The sequence below is a fragment of the Lactuca saligna genome, chromosome 4, assembly GCF_052625555.1.
Source record: "Lactuca saligna cultivar CGN05327 chromosome 4, ASM5262555v1, whole genome shotgun sequence".
Taxonomy (NCBI): Eukaryota; Viridiplantae; Streptophyta; class Magnoliopsida; order Asterales; family Asteraceae; genus Lactuca; species Lactuca saligna.
The window spans coordinates 41,359,872-41,380,740 of NC_136420.1; the positions used below are offsets into that span (position 1 = coordinate 41,359,872).

General features: G+C 32.6%; 1 protein-coding gene across 2 annotated transcripts; it reads right to left on the minus strand.

Moving 5' to 3' along the window:
* Nucleotides 1-11,025: 11,025 nt before the first annotated feature.
* LOC145041674 (uncharacterized) lies at nt 11,026-17,699 on the minus strand. 2 transcript variants are annotated; one of them, XM_078989818.1, is made up of 14 exons: nt 16,786-17,699; nt 16,601-16,687; nt 16,248-16,357; nt 16,113-16,163; nt 15,822-15,993; nt 15,410-15,730; nt 15,120-15,323; nt 14,577-15,053; nt 14,261-14,470; nt 13,658-13,846; nt 13,398-13,561; nt 13,135-13,290; nt 12,965-13,043; nt 11,026-11,605 (listed from the first exon to the last, which is right to left on the minus strand). In XM_078989818.1, exons 1-14 carry the CDS (start codon nt 17,233-17,235, stop codon nt 11,144-11,146), a joined length of 3,132 nt encoding a protein of 1,043 aa, XP_078845944.1. In that variant the 5' UTR covers nt 17,236-17,699; the 3' UTR covers nt 11,026-11,143. The 2 variants fall into 2 exon arrangements, with proteins under 2 accessions (XP_078845944.1, XP_078845945.1); XM_078989819.1 differs by having other exon boundaries at nt 16,601-16,700; nt 16,786-16,925.
* Between the last annotated feature and the right edge of the window lie 3,170 nt (nt 17,700-20,869).

Here is a 20,869-nt window from a genome sequence, read left to right on the forward strand (position 1 = left end):
AAACGATAGACATGAAATGGAAGACAATTTCCAATAGCAATCCTCTCCTTTACATCAAGATTTAGGAACCTTTTTTCCTTGTTGTATCCCAACACTGATTTTTGTTTTAGTTTACTACTTGATGCATTTTCATTGGATGAATGATGCATAGAGATGATGGGACCCTTGTTGATGATATCAAGCATATCATAGTCGATGATCTCGAGAATATCCATGGCTTTTCTTTCCAAGCAGTAAAGTTGTGTTCATCAAAAGAAGGGATCTTGTTTGGAACTGAAAACTTTGGATTATAGGCGGTTGACATGATAACTTAAGTGTATCGAAAACCCGCTCTGATACCAATTGAAGGTTTGTATAGATCAGATATACTCAAGTATGAAAATCAATGAATAAACAAACTAAGCAAAAGACTAAAGAAAAAAAACAAAAGAACACAAGTAATCACAAAGATTCTTTCACTAAGAAAATGTTCTCACCAAGAGAACGAAGCTTACAAAGACGATCACCAATACATGCACTGGGGTTTAACCCTAATGTTGAATATATACGATTACAATAAAAGAAATCCCACTAATTAAGGGATGTAAACCTATCTAAGGAAAGGTCTAATCCTAATAACAAAGATTACATATCAGATATCTATTATATATATATATATATATATATATATATATATATATATATATACGTATAACGGCCCAATATACAAGGATCAACAAGATCATTAGCTTCACGCTAACGCTGATAAGACTGTATGTTGGCATTGGCATTGGTGGTCAGCGTGTAATGTGTTTGACTCATCAGATAATAATGTGTGACCTTACAAAAGAATCCTCATCCTCCAAGCGTCTTAGAATCCTCGCAACTTTCTTTAATTCGAGTATGGATCATATGTTTTCAGTAGTCCGGGCCCAATACTACCTTACACACCTATCCCTACTTTCCTCAAGAATCACCTTGAATCCTCTAAGTTGCCTTCTCAAACTGGTACTCCGATTACCCGCTAAACATCACATCCAAACCCACTAAAACACTTCGTAGGCTCTCCTAGGTTCCTCATCTCACCCTATCATCAGTTGCTGAAGAACTCCCACGTATGTCAATTAACTAATTCATGAATACAATTACATGCAACAAAGTTTAGATAATCATTCGACTAAAAGACTCAACCCTACAACGGTTAGACTCAGATGAGAGTTGCATAATAGATCCAAATCAATCACTCTGAGATTATTTAACCTTTACAACATGTAGCTTAACATATTCACTTAATAGTTAACTCATATCAATAAGAGTCCCACAAAACACAAAGCAATCAGCATTTGTGCAGTAACACTCAAAAGCCACAAAACAATCAATGGACATCCCCAACTCACTTGTTGCTAGGATTCTAGGAACTTCCATTAACACTGACGGTTGCCTTTACATGAAAATTATACACAATATGGGATCAAGTAGACTATTGAATAATTGATTCTACCCTAAGACCACAACCAGCCGAGGAACAGGAAGTAATCCTAAATTCGTCATTCTAGGGCTATATGATCCTAATCGTATATAATTTTCAAACATACACTTAGCAATCAATTTCCACCTATATAGATTCCAAATCTAACATAGCATCCAATTCATCCTAGGCTACAATGCATCATAAATCAGGCCATTCTATCATGCAATTCATGAAGGTATCCTTAGCCTTATCCTAGCATGCAAACATTTCATATCATATAATATATCCACATGTATGGGTATTCTGGAAATCACTTACTTGAGGTCGGCTGATTACACACATCGTACCTCCTTTTCTTCATAAAAATTCTTTTTCAGAAATTTTATTTTCTTTCAAAAAGATTATCAAGTCCTCAGTTTAAGTTCAAACACACCCGAGAGTGTCTCTGAATCCCTCAAACCAAGGCCCTGATACCAACTTGTAACGTCCCAAAAATTCATAGTAAATTTTTCATTTTAAAACATAAAGTCATACAAACACTGATTCCAAATCCAACCAATATCAATTGAAAATAACATCACAGTATAAGTCACAAATAGCTAATGCAAAAAACTCTAGGGGCATGTTGTGCAGTCAAACCGGGCCTTTCCCTTTGGAACTAGACGTACCGGAAATCATAAACATGAAACCGTAAGCACAAAGCTTAGTGAGTTCCCCAATATACCACATAATATACATATCATTGGGCTCAACCCTGGGTTATATTCCAACCCAAACATAAAATAATGGGCCCAACCTTGGGGTATGTTTCAACCCAATCATACAATAATGGGCCCAGCCCTGGGGTTTCTTTCAACCCGAACATGAAATAATGGGCCTAACCCTAAGGTATATTTCAACCTAAACATACATGCGAGAGTCACATAGACAGCTAGCATCCTACATAACACAATGTAGTGGGCCGTTATTAGTGCCTTCGACCCACAAGTATAGTGAGAAGACTCATCGGACTCCCGAAATCAGCTAATCCTCAGCTCAATACCACGTCGACCATAGCTAACAGATCTCACTGCCAAAAGATGGGTGTTAAACACCTCCTATCAATCCACACAAGGTAAACCCTAAGTCCATCTTCCAAAAATAGAAATTTGACCAAAAGTCAACCCATGCCAAAAGTCAATGGTCAAAGTAAAAGTCAACAGCCCACAATGACAACCAACAATCCTCACGTGATGACCAACCCTTGGTCACGTCATGAGAGCTCACTTGACCCAATTCCAACTCGACTCACTCCAACTCAACCAACTCATTCACGAATATCTCACTACGCTGACCTTACGATGTGAGCATCAATCTTCCACGTCGTAAACCCCAAAATAAAAATCAGCAGAAATGGGATCCTTCATGCTTACGTCGTAAGATCTTATGTCTCACGTTGTGACCACAGTCTGAAACCAAAACCCTAAGATTTAAGTCTTTAATCCATTAAGTCTTTCACTTTAACTTTTGTAGAAGCTAAAGGGGACTCCAAAGGTCCATAAATATGATTGCTTGAAGACATGCATGCCTCATGCGTGTCCTCCATCAATTCTAGGTAAAAATGAAGAGATTATACCCAAGATTCTCATGTATGGATCCAATAATCAACCAACTCTTAGATTTGAACAATATCATACTCAATGGACCCTTATAATGCATAAATTTGCCAACTTTATGTATTCCTTCCATTCAAACTTGCTTGGACATGACAAAAATGAGATGATGATGATGATGTTTCCTTGCAAGCTCCACCAATAGAACACCTTCTTCTCCATCTTCTCTTCTTCTTCAAGTCAATAAATCCTCTAAAAGGCCAAGAATCATCCAAGGAATTATGGTTAGGGTTTTTCTTAGGTAAGAAGGTGATCGAGGCTAATAAAGAACCCTATAATCGACTTAAAGGGGTTTAAATACAAAGAAAACCCTAAAAAGATCATGAGCTTGGGTTGCATCAGGCTTCACATCGTAACCACCCTATGGTTACGTCGTGAGAAAGGTCCCGAAACGCGCTTCCCTCACGGCTCGTCGCACTAACAAAAGGTCACCATGTTTTCGCATCGGAACACCCATTCACAACGAGTCCCCTTGTTCACATCTGAATATCCTCGTTTGCTTCCGGATACTCTCGTTTGCATCCAAAGCCATTTCGCAATGAACTCCAACCAGCTGCGATTTGTTGCGATCGATCACATTCAATCGTAGTTGAATAGAAACCTTCACGTCGTGACCACCCTATGGTCACGTCATGACACTCAATTTTCTCCACAAAATCAAACATTTGAGTCCTTAACACCCTAAATCGATCAATCCTGGAAGACGGGTGTTACATCGGATATTCAGGTATACCCAATTTTTTTTAAACCTACCTAATACCCAACCTATTTAAAGATCGGGTTACCCAATTACCCAAACTTCCTAACCTGATACCCTATTTACCCGACCCAATCTACCCAAATTCAAAACAGGTCATGTCAGGTAATCGGGTATCGGTTATTTTCAACAGCCCTAGAGACGCTAGAGCATTAGAGCGGCAATTTGAAAAATATGTGGCTGAAGTTGAATCTCAATATCTCTATTTTTTTAAAATCTTAAGTGAATCCTCTTATATATATATATATATATATATATATATATATATATATATATATATATATATATATATATATATATATATATATATATATATATATCGAAGAGTGGCTTCTCGAATTTGTCAAACTATTATTGTTCTTAATCATTTGATTCCATTTAAGTATTGAAATACCATTAACCATTTAGATTTTCGGCTTGAAATCTGTTTTTGTGAGTTGATCTTATTGTGTCTTACTGGTTTTGAATCCTAGATCTAAAGTTTCGTTGGGCACTCTTGTTTAATCGTATCAAATTTTTGCAAATAAATGAAACGTTTTGACTACACACATAGTTTAAAGGACATGTTTAAATGTTGGTTAAACCAAAAGCATTCTAATTAATATTTTGTAATGTTATTGATGCATAAAGAGTCATCTTTTAGACTATAACTAACAAATAATATACTTATGAGGGGTTAATAGCTGTTATAAAATATGATCAAATAACAAGATAAATTATAGAGGAAAGAAAGACATAAGAGTAGAGAGAACTTTTATTCCAATACTTGTGATGAAATCATCAAGTTCCTAATACATATGGTTCACTATTTATACTATCCAAATAAGATGAAAGATGAGTTATAATATGAATGCACATTATGATGGTGTATTATTACATTCATAAAACACATTGAAATGGTTGTTACTAATGCTAAATAATGATGGGGAGTTATGGGAGAAATGGAGAATTCAATGGTCATTCACAAACTAATATTTCATAACACTCCCCCTTGAATGACAATTGTATCATGCCTCGTTAAAACCTTAATAGGTAAAACCTCATGGGAAAACCATTTAAGGAAAAAGAGTACATGATTAATAATAGATATTTGGAACAATTGCCTCGTTAAAAACCTTGCTAAGAAAACCCAGTGGGAAAAACATAGCTAAGGAAAAGAGTACAATATGTTTCCAACTCCCCCTGATCATCACATCACTTGATTTCCTTGAAGCGTCACATTCCAATATTTCGTACCATGTTTTCAAATTTGATGTAGGGAGCGCTTTAGTGAACAAATCTGCCAAGTTGTTACTTGATTGAATTTTCTGGATGTTGATGCCACGCTCTTTTTGAAGATCATGAGTAAAAAAACTTTGGTGATATATGTTTGGTTCTATATCCTTTGATAAACCCTTCCTTGAATTGGGCTATACAAGCCGCATTATCTTCATATAGTATGGTTGGATCGTCCCTATTAGAAGTTAGACCACAACTCTCATGAATGTGATGAGTTAAACTTCTTAACCAAATACATTCACGGCTTGCCTCATGAATTGCTATAATCTCTGCATGGTTAGAAGAAGAAGCAACTAAAGTTTGTTTAACAGAATGCCAAGAGATTGTGGTACATCCACAAGTGAATAAATAACCTGTTTAGGATCGAGCTTTGTGTGGATCAGACAAATATCCAGCATTTGCATAACCAATTAACTCCGCATTTGATGAATTTTAATAATATAAGCCCATATCCATTATACCTCGAAGATATCAAAGAATGTGTTTGACTCTATTCCAATATCTTCTTGTTGGACAAGTACTATATATTGCTAATAAGTTTACGACAAAAGATTTATCAGGTCTTGTATTAATAGTAAGATGTATTAGTGCACCAATAGCACTAAGATATAGTTCTTCGGGAACAAGAAGATTTTCATGCTTTTTATGATGTTGAAATTGGTCCTTTTTGGCATCTAAGTGACTTACCACCTTCGGGTTACTCATGGATGTGATTTATTCATATAAAACATTTTGAGCATCTTTTCTAGATATCTAGATTGATGTATAAAAACTTCATTTTTGGTGTGCTCAATTTGAAGACCCAAACAAAATTTTGTTTTACCAAGATCTTTCATTTCAAATTTTTCTTTCAAACAAGAAGTGGCATTTTTCAATTCTCCAGGAGTTCCAATTATGTTTAAATCATCTACGTAAACAACAATTATCACAAATTTTGATCCAAATCTTTTTATGAATACACATGGACTTAATGGATTATTTTTATAGCACTATTTCAACAAAAATGTATTAAAACAATTGAAACACATATTGTTTCAATCTATACAAAGATTTATTTAATTTTACCAAATATACTTCACGAGAATAAGAAGTTTGTGCTTCTGGAACCTTAAACCCTTCTGGAATTTTCATATAAATATCATTTTCAAGTGAACCATATAAATAAGCGGTAAATACATCCATTAGACACATCTCCAGTTTTGCATATGTTGTTAAACTTATAAAATAATTGAATGTAATCAACTACCGGAGAATATGTTTCTTCATAATCAATTTTGGGCTTTTGGGTAAAACCTTGTGCAACGAATATTGTTTTATATCTCACAACTTCATTTTTCTCGTTTCTTTTGCGCACAAATACCCATTCGTGTCCCATTGTTCTTACTCTGTTTGGTGTACGGACTACATGTCCAAAAACTTTTCGTTGAGTGATAGAATTAAGCTCTTTATTTATTTCATCTTTCCATTTTGGCCAATATTTTCTATTCATACATTACTCAATAGATTTAGGTTCAAGATCCTCATTTTCTTTATAATCGCCCGCGGAACATGATATTAAAAATTATCGTCGACATCTATCTTATTTTGGTTCCATCTTATTCTTGTCATGACATAATTTACTGAGATCTCGTCATTTTCATTTTTTTCAAGTACCTTATTTTCTTTTGTTATGTCATTAGGCTCTTCTGGAGCTTCATTAATCTTTTCAAAAGATTCTGTTTTCTCTTTTGGACCATCAATTATATTTGCTTCATTTCATTTCGATGATTTTTATCTTTGGAACCTACTGATCTTCCACGCTTTAGGCATGCCTAAGATTCATTTGCAGTTGTATTTTTTTTCTTCCTTCTGGGATATCAATTCTAACTTGAGTAAGTATAGCTAGTACATGAGACTTTGTTACCCACTTAGGGTCAGTAAATACTTCTGGCAATTGATTTGCTACATTTTGTAAATGAATTATCTTTTTTTATTTCAAGTTCACATTGACTTGAATGAGGATCTAAAACTGAAAGTGACAATTCCTTTCAAGATATTTTATTTTCCAGCTTCTTTATTTCTCCCCCTAATGTTGGAAAATATGATTCATCAAAATAATAATCATCAAATATAGCTGTAAATAAATCTCCAATTGATGATTTTAAATATTTTACTATAGATGGAGATTCATATCCAACATAAATTCTCATTCTTCTTGAGGATCCATTTTTGTGAAGTGAGGTGGAGAAATGGGTACATAAATTATACATCCAAACATCCTTGGATGGTAAATAATTGGTTACTAACCGCAAACCAGTTGAATAGGGGAGAACTCATGATAACAAGTTGTCATTATGCATATAAATGATGTTGCATGTAAAATTGCATGCCCCATGTCAATATAGGAAGTTTAGAATGCTTTAGTAATGGTCTTGCAATTAATTAAAGGTGTTTGATTAACGACTCAGCTAAACCATTTTGTGTATGAACATATGCAACATGATGTTCAATAGTTGTCCTAATCGACAAGGAATAATCATTAAAAGCTTATGATGTAAATTCTCCAACATTTCCAAGTTAAATTTTCATAATTGGGTAATCGGGAAATTGTGCCCTTAGGCAAATTATTTATGCTAGTAATCTTACGAAAGCGAGATTACGGCTAGATAACAAGCACACGTGTGACCATCTAGTTGACGCGTCAATTAAGACCATAAAATATCTAAATGGTCCACATGGTGGATGAATTGGTCCACATATATCCCCTTGAATTCTTTCTAAAAAACTAGGACTTTCATACCCAACTTTATTCAATGATGGACGGGAAATTAATTTTCCTTGAGAACATGCAACACAAGACAATTCATTAGCTTGAAAAATCTTCTGGTTTTTCAAGGAATGTCCACTTGAACTTTCAATTATTTTGTGCATCATAACTGATCCGGGATGGCCCAACTGGTCATGCCAAACTTTGTAGATGTTATCATACCTTTTATTTTCAATAGCATTAGATTCAATCATTCGAATATTTGTATAATACAATCCGGAGGACAATACGGGTAATTTTTCCAAAAGACTTTTCTTACCTGATATCATTTTTGTAATATTGAGATACTCTTTATCACCATCATTGGTTGTTTCAACATGATATCCGTTGGACCGAATATCCTTAAAACTTAATAAATTTCTTGGTGATTTTGATGAAAATAATGCATCTCCAATTGTAATTATTGTCCCTTGTGGTAATATGATATTCGCTCTTCCGGAGCCTTCAATCATTTTTGCACTACCCGTTATTGTATTAACATTTGCTTCTCCAATTGATAAGTAAGCAAAATATTTTTCATTATTAAAAATGTTATGTGTTGTTGCACTATCTGCAAGACATATATCTTCCTCATTTCTTTTGGAATATCCATATTTCTTTTCAATAAATAAATAAAACATAAGAAACATTCGACTTAGAGAAATAAATTCATATTTTATTAATTTGGGAAGATTGTGACGACATCATTTTTCATGAAACAAATATGACATAAAAACATATTAAATGTCATGAAACAGATTTACACATTATTCTGATCAATCACCATCCATATCACCACTTGTCCCTTCTAGGTAGACAAGAAAATCGACAACATCCAAATGTGTCATTTCTGGTTGGTCTTAACGAATATCACTTTGAAAAAAAAATGTTTCGATATTTTTCTTTATATTTTAGAGAAGCTTGATAAAGATCAACAAAATGCTTTGGTAAGCGGCATGTACAAGACCAATGATCGGTCATTCTACATCAATTACAAACATTTTCAACTTTTTTTTTTTTGCCTTGACCACTTTTATCATTAAGATGTGGATTTTTGCTATTTTCCAACTTCTGGTGGTTACTTGTAATATTGTTATTTTTATGATGATTATGATAACCTCCACGACCTCGGTTAGTCCCATGATTATTATGATTATATGATGTTGCATTCACTTCAGGGAATGCACTAGAACCGGTCACGATTAATTGGTGATTTTTCATCAATAACTCATTGTCTTGTTTAGACACAAGTAGACATGAGATTAATTCATATTTATTTTAAACTTTTCTCATGATATTGCTACTGCAGGAGCATGTTAGTAGTATGAAAACTAGAGAAAGTTTTCTCTAGTATTGTTTTCCATAATGAAAATAGAAATCAAAATAAAGACTTGTAATGTAAGGATTTGTTAGTTAAGAAATTCCATAAAATAAGTTGTAAGCATTGTACATGTAAAATTATTAAAAAAAATACATACCTGAAAATGACAAGAACAATAAGGAGTTAGTGCTCTATGGTAGAGTCGTGCTGATAACGTGTTATAAAATATGATCAAATAACAAGATAAATTATAGAGTAAAGAAAGACATAAGAGTAGAGAGAACTTTTATTCCAATACTTGTGATGAAATCATCAAGTGCCTAATACATATGGTTCACTATTTATACTATCCAAATAAGATGAAAGATGAGCTATAATATGAATGATAAAATAAAAAAATAAAAAAATAAAAAAAAAAAAAAAATACATACCTGAAAATGACAAGAACAATAAGGAGTTAGTGCTCTATGGTAGAGTCGTGCTGATAACGTGTTATAAAATATGATCAAATAACAAGATAAATTATAGAGTAAAGAAAGACATAAGAGTAGAGAGAACTTTTATTCCAATACTTGTGATGAAATCATCAAGTGCCTAATACATATGGTTCACTATTTATACTATCCAAATAAGATGAAATATGAGCTATAATATGAATGCACATTATGATGGTGTATTATTACATTCATAAAACACATTGAAATGGTTGTTACTAATGCTAAATAATGATGGGGAGTTATGGGAGAAATGGAGAATCCAATGGTCATTCACAAACTAATATTTCATAACAATAGCAATGTATTTTCATTGTTTTAAATTATAGCATTGTATTTTGGGAAAAAAAAAAACTACCCAGTTGTAGAATGTCCCAAATGCAAAGCAGTTTTCATTACTATAATAAGTAAAAAAAAATTAAAAGAAGAATGTTATAAGAGGATAGATTTTTTAAAATACAATATCTTGAAAGATAAAAAAAAAATTATAATAAAAAGAAATACAAGGATGCTATAATATACAAATAAGTAGAAGTAGGATGCTAGATTTTGAACTTCTGGAATTTATCTAAAACCTTCTTCCTTTTCTGAATAATTATTTTTAGCAAAGCATTCAAATACTCCAACTTTTTTTCTTTTTTTTAATTAATCAACGTATTTAACAAAAAAAATTCATATAAATTGCGTTTCATTTTGGCTTTGGTTCAATTTATTAACAAAAACTCAAAACTCAAGAGCATCTCATCGGTGTGCACAAGGTTCCATTTCTCCAATACTTTTAAATTAAATTATTACCTTATTACATTATTTAGTAACGTATAGATTCGTTATGCGTTAAGAAATATTAATTTATCAATCAATATAGGTTTATGTATTAAGAAAAATTGATAATATGTTCTGCTTTCATTTTTATCGGCTTTGTATTTTAAAAGTAAGTAGAGTTGTTATGTGATTTGTTTCCAAGGACATAATTGTAGTGTAGTTTGTTTCTCTGTTTGATGTCTAAAAAAACTTCAACAATGAATGAATTGCTATTTGAAAGTACGATTTGAAGATGAAAAGAAGAATAATGGCAAATTGCAATTTCAATGCTATTTTATGAGCAATTTGAAGCAGAATAAATACACATTGCAATTATGGGTTCACATATTGTAATCATGGATTGAAAAATGAAAGTTTGTTATTACAGATATAAAAAAAAAATACATTAATAAAATAAGAAAAAGTAAAGTACGTGTGTATTTTCCACAATTTGCCTAGAGAAATAATTACATACACAAAAAAAAACTTGCACAAAACAAGAAAACTTCATCATATTAAAAAGGGTAACCGAAAGATATCATAAATTTTCACAAAGAATTATACAACTTGTACCCAAAAAAAAAAAAAAAAAAAAAACATGTGTGCTATCTAAGAAGCTTCATTTCTGGCAAAAGGGTATTTTGGTCATTGAGCGTCTGATTTTCAGGTGGTGGTTTGACATACTTCCCCAAAGCTTTCTGATGAGTCCGATTTCTAATCCTCTGAATCTTATCTTTACTTTTCTGTTTTCTTTTCTCTTTTTGTTTTCTCATTTGATTCCTTTCTTTCTCATACATTCCTTGCCAGAAAACCTCACCGGTTTTAGGCCACAACCACCGCTGTTTAGGGTGGTCGGAGGAGTCGGCTTCTTCTGCAAGATCTTCATCCATGGCTTTTAGGGTGTTGTAATTGAACCATTTGATCCACATTTTGCCTCTTCGGTTTTTGAAATCATGTTGTTCTTCAAGTGATCCAGTCATCGGGTCTATGTACACCATTCGCCTTGCACTATGGTATGCCCATACGTTTACAAGAAGCTCAAGCACATGAGAGTAGCAATGCTTGTCCTGCAAATAAAAAATAAAATAAATTGATTTACAGTGTGGGTCAGCTCAGAGGTTGTTGAAATAATAAAGTATCTAGCAGACAGTGTGAGCCAGGTCAGAGGTTTTGAAATAATAAAGTATCTTGCAGATAGTGTGGACCAGCTCAGAGGTTGTTGAAATAATAAAGTATTTTGCAGACAGTGTGGGCCAGCTTAGAGGTTGTTGAAATATTAAAGTATCTTGTAGGCAGTGTGGGCCTGCGTATGGGTTGCTGGAAGAATAACTTTTTTGCAGAAACTTAAAAGCATCCACTATAATGAACACCGATTTTACTTTATAACATTCTTGTTTTTTTTTATGTAGGGAAATTTATGATAAAGTCCCGATATTTTAGGTCAGTTAATGATTTAATTCCAACATTTATTTTTTGAATAGAAAAGTCATGATTATCTAATTTTGTACGATAAGCTGTCATTTTTTGTTGAAAAAAAGGGACTGTTTTGTTAATTTTGGCAAAATATAAAATAATCGGGACTTTTCTGTTCGAAACATAAATGTTGGGATTAAACTGTAAACTTGTCCAAAATATTGGGACTTTATCGGAGAATGGAATTTTGCTTTTATGTAAAGTAATATATTTTAGATTATATTTATAGATATATGCGTATTATATGTTTCTAAATATGTTGTCTTCTTTTCATATAAATAAATATAAAGTTTGAAAAAAAAATGGTTTATAATTAAAATTTACAAAATGCTGTATTTTTATATATATTTTTTATCAAAATAAAAGAACATAAAGTGAAAAGATGTAAAAGAAAAAACATATAAATGATATGAATTTTCTAACATATTTATATTTTCATAAAAGTGAAAAACAATTTATATTTAATTGTTACAAAAGTTCTAACTTTATAAAAAAATACATATAAAAAACAAAATATGAAAAGGATGTAAAACAGAAAAAATGAAAAGGTGAAGTATTTTTTAAAAATAACTTTTTCAGTTACAAGCTTCACTTTCCTAATGATAAAAAGGCATCATTTTGAAAAAGCAACGAGAAACCATTGCATATTCATTTTAATATGTTTTGAATAAAATTATTCATCTAATAAACTCTTCTGTTTTATTAATATCATAATTAACTCAAACTATTTTTATACAAATTATTATCTGGTTACATTTATTTAACAATAAAATTTTAAAGTCATTGTAACAAAAAAAAAAGATTCTAGACAAATTTGTAAAAATCTTGTAACTTGAAAGGGGTACTTATGAAAAACTTAAAATGCTAGAGAAAGGGAATAATATTCTTTTTGTTGAAGAATTTTTACTATAAAAGTCAATCATAAACTAAATTGCATGAAAGGAAAATATCACCTTGGATAAACTTAAGTAGCAAAGACCACTATCATGATGCTCATCATAAACTTGTGCATCCAATGCATCCACAAACATTCTACACAAATCAAACATTAATCCCATGTTATTAAAAACAAAAATCTTTTTTTTTTTAAAAAAAAAAAATCAATTAGAAAAAGAATTCAAACCTTGAAAACATCACGAATTCCAAGAAAGATTTGGTAGGCATAGACCAACTATGCATAACAGACCATGAATCTCCATCCATAGGCATTGGAGGAAGAGAAGTCGAGTTATCCTCCTTCACCCCATACATTTTCTTCAAAGCTTCTGAGAATGCAAACCTTCAACAAAATCAAGTACCAAGGGTATTTTAGACATTACACAAATAGTCAAAAAGATTTGCATCAAAAGAATGTAACAATTGTAGAGAGTAGAGACTACTACTTACTTGCAATTACCCGCATTTATAGCATCACAAAATGTCCAAAAATCTTGTTGCATTGGATTTCTTGGATCTTTATCCATTCTTACCCAAAAATATAAAGCATCACCATGTTTACGCCCTTGAATGTCCTCCAATAACGCCACCTCAGCAGCCTTTGACAAAGAAACCTGTTTTTTTTTTTTTCAAAACCTCTACTTTTAATCCCAAAAATTATGACATTTTCCATAAAAGTTGTGATTTTTATGGAAATTTATGTGTAATACCTTCTTAGCAGTGGCTCTCCATGATGAAAATCCAATCCAAGCATTCTTGTGTATACGATCAATTCGATTAGCAATTGCAAAAAAGGCTCCAAAATCACCAAGGGCATCACGGTAATATGGCATGCTTAGAAGAGGAAGACGTGAAGGTCCATCAATGTCATCGGTTCTTGATCTTCTACCTTTTGTTGACTTTTCAATAACATAATTTTAACTAAAGTTAAGAGTCTTGTTGGACTATTTACAATCTTTTTGTTGCAAGAATCAACATGAACAACTTGTTGTCAACTATCGTTTCTTGTGTTTTCCAAAAGAAGAAAAAAGTAGCAATCTTTTTGTTGCAATAATTAATATGCACAACTTGTTGTCAACTATCGTTTCTTGTGTTTTCTAAAAGAAGAAAAAAGTTACAATCTTTTTGTTGCAAGAATCAACATGAACAACTTGTTGTCAACTATAGCTTCTTGTGTTTTCCAAAAGAAGAAAAAAGTTTCAATCTTTTTGTTGCAAGAATCAACATGAACAACTTGTTGTCAACTATAGCTTCTTGTGTTTTCTAAAAGAAGAAAAAAGTTGCAATCTTTTATATAAAGTAAAGTAACTCACCAATCCAAAACCACGATAAAGTGACTCATGATGTAAAAAAGGCCATGCCCCTTGACCAAAATAAGGTTCATAGATGCACAACGGTTGACCTGTTCTTTCAAGCTCCCCATCATCTCTCTCATGCAAATCATTCTTATTTCTATCTGCTTTTTTTGCACTTCTGTATACTTCCTCCCATGTTCCCCTTGGTTGCTCACTTCTATCCCTCAACTATATAAAATTCACAACAAAAATGAGATCTAAACTCTAAACTCTAAACTCTAAACATGATATTCAAAAAGGTAAATATAAAATCTTTATGAAGTTCTTTCTTTACCTCACCATCTTCTCTTCTTTTTCTAGCCATTGTTGTCTGAATACTTTTCTCTTCTTCCCAAATACTATACAAAAACGTATCATCAAAACTAATATCAACAGAACTCTCTTTTAAATCCCACTTATTTTCAACCTTTTTCAAGAAATTATGAACCCTTGAACTTCTATTTACATATTTACGATCCGGGATGTCTTCAAAAAGACCCCATTGCCACTCGGTTTTGATTTTTGAAGGAATTTCCGAGACTGCCCTTGGAGATGCAACTTCAGATGGAAGATTCATAACATTTTCTATCAATGAAGCATACCCTTCAACGGATTCCAAAACCATCATATCTTTTGCAGTGTGTTTTCCTATTGATGCTATATTGTGAGCTAGAGATGATAATCTCCCATTTGATATTAATCGAAGAATAATCTGACTTAAATCCTTTATATTCTCTTTTTGGAAAAGATATCCGTTTACCTTGTCATCAATCTGAAATACATTATCAAACTTTAGTTAATGAATAAAAAAAGATAGTTTTTTTTTTTTAAATCTTACGTGTTTCTTGATTATTGATAAATCAGGAGCAATAATTGGTTTCTCAAAGCACATTGCTATTTTTAGAATATCAGGAAAAGATTGTTCTTCAAGAAATGACCCGTATAACACAACATCTGTGATGCTCAAAACATTATATAAATCTTCATCAATAACAGCATGATTCACAGTGCCTCTTGGGTAGTTCAAATTCGAAGCAATTTCCTATAAAAGATCATTCACATTAGTATGAATAAAATTACATATTTGCCCTTGTGGATACACAAAAAAAAAACTTTTAACTTTCATACCCCAATGGCAGAACTGTAATTACGCGTTATATCTTGATTCAAGATTATAATCTTGAGATGAGGACTTGAACTATCATCATCAACAGGAAACTGTGCTAAAAGTGGAGATAAAGCTTGTAAAACAAGTGCATGTTCAAGCCATAATCCTTTATATAAAAATTGACTTCCTGTTATAGTTATAACAAAGTCGTGGGCCCCAATGTTCATATTCACGCGTAAATTTTCTTCAAGAAAAGTTGTTGAATTATCCAATTTGCAAGCATTAGAAGGAGATCCAGGTATAACAAAGTAGTTTCCAGCATCAAATGGAGCATAAAACATCTGAAAAACATGAAGAAAAAACAAATAAGTTATCGTGAGTATTTTTTAAATACAAATCTTGAAAGGGCAAAAGCGTAATTTAAAAAGTTACCGGAAGGGCATAATTGGGAAAAACAACAACTGTAGCTCGATTAAAGACAGCTTTCCAATCATCAATCAGTTGAATTTTTCCATTTGAGATGTAGTTTTTGTAACGTGTAGCAAGTGTTTTTTCATGGATACTCCAAATAAGTGGTAAAGATTTAAAGGGTTCCTGCAAAAGGCTGTAATAACTAAATTTATTAAGTTTATAACAAATAATAAAACTAATAAGATTTTTAAAAGTTTGAGAGATACTAAATCATTCAATCATGATTCATGAAATAATGATAACTAAACTTACCCTGAAATTGCTTCTTTTGCTTCAAGAGAATTCACAAGTATGGCATCATAGCTGCAAAGAACATGCAAAAGGGTAAATCGGTAAATGAGACTAAATCCCAAGATTAATGTGATGTATTAAAAAAGAGAAACATACTTGAGCCAATCAATTATAAACTTTTTATCCTCATTAGCTTCCAAAATATTGACATGAACTCCAATATTTTTCCAAACTGTATGCACAGGTCCCTCTTCAAGTGAGTAAACCTGAATAAAGATTAAATTACAAGAAACCATTTAAACAAATTGATAAGTTTTAAAGTTCGATGATTTCTAACAAAATGTATACAAAACATTAAGCAACAACAACGAAAGCCAATTTCCATATGAATAAGATAAGTTTTGAGACTCGAGACATCAAATTTCTTGAATTTATTCTAAATATTCTCATTACGAAACTAAAATCATAGCAATTGAAGTATCCTCGATTCTTATGAACAATAAAATTACCTCGATTTCGTACCCAATTGTTCTTAAAGCAGTTGCAACAGTGAGCATCAACAATTGTTGTGGATCGACTAATAGATCTGCGAAAACCTATAAAATGGAACTAATGGAAATTAAAACTAAAACGAATTAAACAACAATAGTAGAGGAATCTCAACAAATTGGTATTAGAGAAAAAGAAAACTCACAAAAGCAAGCTGAGGTTTTCTATGCCCAAATCTCACTGCTTTTCGTGAAGTACCAAAAGACACATTATTAACGCCTCTATTTTCTCTATGGAATTTAAGCAAAAGCTTGGTGGGCTCAAACTTGACACCTTCGCCAAAATCCAATCCGCCAATTTCTTTCAAGAAATTCGTCAAGTCGTCTCCAAAATTATCCTCTTTTTGTTTCAAGAAATCTCCGCTGTCTTTTTCAACACTAGAAAGAGGCAAGAACATTTGAAACACGAACATAAAGAAGATGAAAACAGCCACAGCACAAATCCATTGCAAATAATCCAGCTTCTTTAAAACCATAAATCTTGCAAATTTCGATCTGGGTCTTTGCGCAAATGAATTGTTTCTCTCGTTTCTAGATGAAGATTTGAGTAACGGATCCCTCTTTAATGGTAACACTCCATTTTCAAGAGAACCCATTTACATTACCACCAATCGAATTCCAACAGATCACATACCTAATCCAAATCAACAGACAAAAGGGGGATACTTTTTTTGCTTTTGGCTAAGATGGGATTTAATCATCACGGCGAACCCAATAACGAAAAAGCTTCACATATTGTAATCAAGATTTCTTGAAAAAGGGTAAAGACAAAAAGGGTTGCTTTTTTTGCTTTGGTCTTGAGGTGTTTTGGCTGAAAGCTGCGATTAAATCACAACACAAAGCGTAGGTATTACTGTTGATATGAAGTAGGATAGCAAGAAAGACTGTTTGTTTTCTTTTTTTTCTTCTTCGTCTATTTTACAGAGAGAAACGCATTAAAGAAATCAAGAGATGCTTGTGAGTAGTGAGTTGTTTCTTTTCAGAGCTAAAGAAAACAGCTCAGAAGCTTTTGGAGAGAGAGAGAGAGAGAGAGAATATCTATTAATTTTCTTTGTTTATCTTTTTCTCCATGCGCGGCTGCTGTATATCACGTCAACGATGGTTTTTCTTTTTGGGTTTTCATTTAAAATTAGGTTAGATCCTCTCCAAAGGTGGATTTTCTAAATCCGGTACGTACAAGTTTTAATGCACTATGTACAACCTGAAAAGGCTAGATTTCCTTATATTCAGGTATTTTACAAATAGAAAAGATTTTATTAATCATATATGGCTAAAGTTGTTTTAAGGTGACGAAATGTTTAAAACATTTATATGTTAGTTTTTTTATAATTTGTTTTTGTGTTGATGTGTATCATTTAAGTTTTTTGATTTATTTATTAAAAAAGTAATGACAATGCATTTTATTGATTTTGGAGAATATTGACGGCCACATTACTTGATATGTCTTGTAGATGTGTAGTTCTTAATTTAATAACCTTGAATTATTCATTAAAAGTTTTAGATGGAAAGCTTTCTGATTATCAGAAAAATACTTTTATAATTTTGAATGAACAGAAAACAACAAAACAAAATCATTCATGAGTTATTTAACAAGCCAAAAAACTATAGATGTCAAACTTTTAAGACCTTGGCATTTTCCTGTTAAAGTGCATCCACTCTCCGTTGAGCTCATCAAGAATTGAATACAATGTTTAAGTGTATTTTTTCAACTTATTTTTTTAAAAAAAACAATAAATTTATACTAGAAATTTATTCAACTATTCAATAAGGATTCATCTATCTTTCTTTTTAATATTATATTCAAATTTAATCTGATGAATTCTTATTATATTTTCATTATCAATGTCTTAACCGTTGATAAAATAGTTTATTTTTTAATTTTTTTTTTTACAAGCTAAAAAATAGTTTATAAGTTATATTTTATAGAAGCTATTTAAAATATCTTTTAGAAAACTTTTAAATATATATATATATATATATATATATATATATATATATATATATATCTTTAATTAATTTTAAAAAATATATTCATTTAAATATTCTTGTATTTGACTTGGATAATACTATTTGACTTGGTAATACTATTAACACCATCATAAAAAAAAAATAGACTTATTAATTTTGTCACATCAATTATATTAGCCATTAGTGAATTTGAATCACTTATTCAACTAGTTAAAGATTAAATTGGCAATTAAAAACAATATGTATGGTCATGAAAACTTTAGAAGTGTTGACTGTTGACATGTGGCAATTTAACATAAAGTCGGTTTAGACCTCCCACATCGTAATCTTGCAATTCCATTTGAAATGTCACATAAGCCCAAAATGAGTCCAGGTTATCTAATGCATTTTGCAAATTGCAAGTCTTGCAAGCAACTTGATAGATGTTGTAACATCCTAAAAATACAGATAAAATTTTGTTTTTAAATTCATTCAAATCATACAATACTAGTGACAAAATAGCCAAGAGTGTATCATAACAACATGTTATCATAGCACAAATTCTCAAAATCCCAAAATACGGAAACCATAGGGTGATGCGGTGATATCACGTCGGGCCTTTCCCCTTCGAATTGGAAGTACCTGAAACATAGACTGAAAATTGTAAGCACAAAGCTTAGTGAGTTCTCTCAAAATACTGTATACCATACAAACATACAACCATGCATATCTGGGTGCTTGCAATACCCTTCGGTGTATTTTAACCGGATATTGTCAAGCATATCTACGTGCTTGCAATCCCCTTCAGTCTATTTCAACCAGATACTGGATCTATTTCACCCCTACCACTACCATATAATATCATAGCAAGGAATCACAGAGTCATCAAGCAAATACATGCGTAACTAACAGTTGTCACGAAGATAATCATCATATTATACCATGAGCTAGTGGGCCAGCATTGGTGTCTTTAACCCACAGATACAGTGAAGGAAACTCGCCTCTCGACCGATAATCAACTACTGTTGCTCACACGATCAGCTATACTAGTGCTACTCCACACCTAGATAATCATGCAAGGTAATCCTTAGATCTACCCTTCAAAACCAAAAGTCAACTTTGGTCCAAAGTTAATGCTTAAGGTCAAAGTTCCACTTTCTCCTTATTTCACCCTCACGTTATGACCATTAAAGGCTCACGTCGTGAGGATAGACTCGTCCCAGACCCACTCAGCTAGTCGACTCAATTTCACTCATCTAATAGGATCCTCGGATCGGGACAACCACCCTGCTCACGTTGTGAGATTCCATTTCTCACGTCGTAAGATCGATTCTGGCCAACTTTGAACATTAAGCTCTTAATCCTTTAAGACATACATTGGGACTTTCCAGAACACCGTCCTCGACTCTAGGACTATAAAAATCAAAGTTTTTTAAACATGCATGACCTAGTCACTAACTAGGTCAAAATAAAGGTATTAAGATCAAGACTCGATCTTGGAGTCCAAAACCTACAGCAAAACTCATATCCAAGGACTCACATATAGAAGATGTCTCAATGATCCATAAAGTTCCCAACTTTATGGATCGCATGCATGTTAAACAACTTAACCATGCAAAGAAAGGTTCCAAAGCTTAGATCTAGCATGCTTAAGGAAAAAAGATAAGAGCTTTATGACTTACAAATGCTCAAAAGCTCAACAAATCCAAGAGGTAGAAGCTAGATTGACAAAATGAAGCACCACAAGAGCCTTCTTCCATTTCAGGGAACAAAAAACCTCCAAGTAAGCTCCTCAAAATCACTAACAATGGCCTAAAATCTCAAGGAAGATGAAATTAGGGTTTTCAGGGGCTAGAGAATGGGAGAGGCTGAGGATGGGCGATCATATCCCTCTCTTTCCCCTAAATACTTGAAAATTAGGGTTTTGGATCATCAGGCCTGACTCACGTTGTGAGACCTTATGCCTCACGTCGTGAGGTCCCAGAATATAGGTCAAATGGTCAATGGGCACTCTTACATCGTGACCACTACGACTCACGATGTGAGCCTCCTCCAGAATACAAAAAGTTAAGAATTTAAGTACCTTAAGGATTCAGATGCTACAAATCTCCCCTACTTGAATCAGACTTTGTCCTTGAAGTCCGCCACTACAAATAACTTTGGGTAATGCTCCCTCATCTCATCCTCTAGCTCACATATCCATTCTAAACCCTTGCAGTGTCGCCACTGCACCTTTAGGAACTCACCAACCTTGTTCCTCAAGGTTTTCGTCTTTCTGTAGAG

Bases quoted from the DNA above. Each gene is read 5' to 3' on its own strand.
- LOC145041674 (XM_078989818.1), bottom strand. From the start codon at position 17,235: ATGGGTTCTCTTGAAAATGGAGTGTTACCATTAAAGAGGGATCCGTTA. The intron at 14,471-14,576 runs GTAAAGAAAGAA...AATTTTATATAG, and splicing joins AAAGAAGAGAAGATGGTGAG to TTGAGGGATAGAAGTGAGCA. The intron at 13,291-13,397 runs GTAAGTAGTAGT...ATTTTGTTGAAG, and splicing joins ATAAATGCGGGTAATTGCAA to GTTTGCATTCTCAGAAGCTT.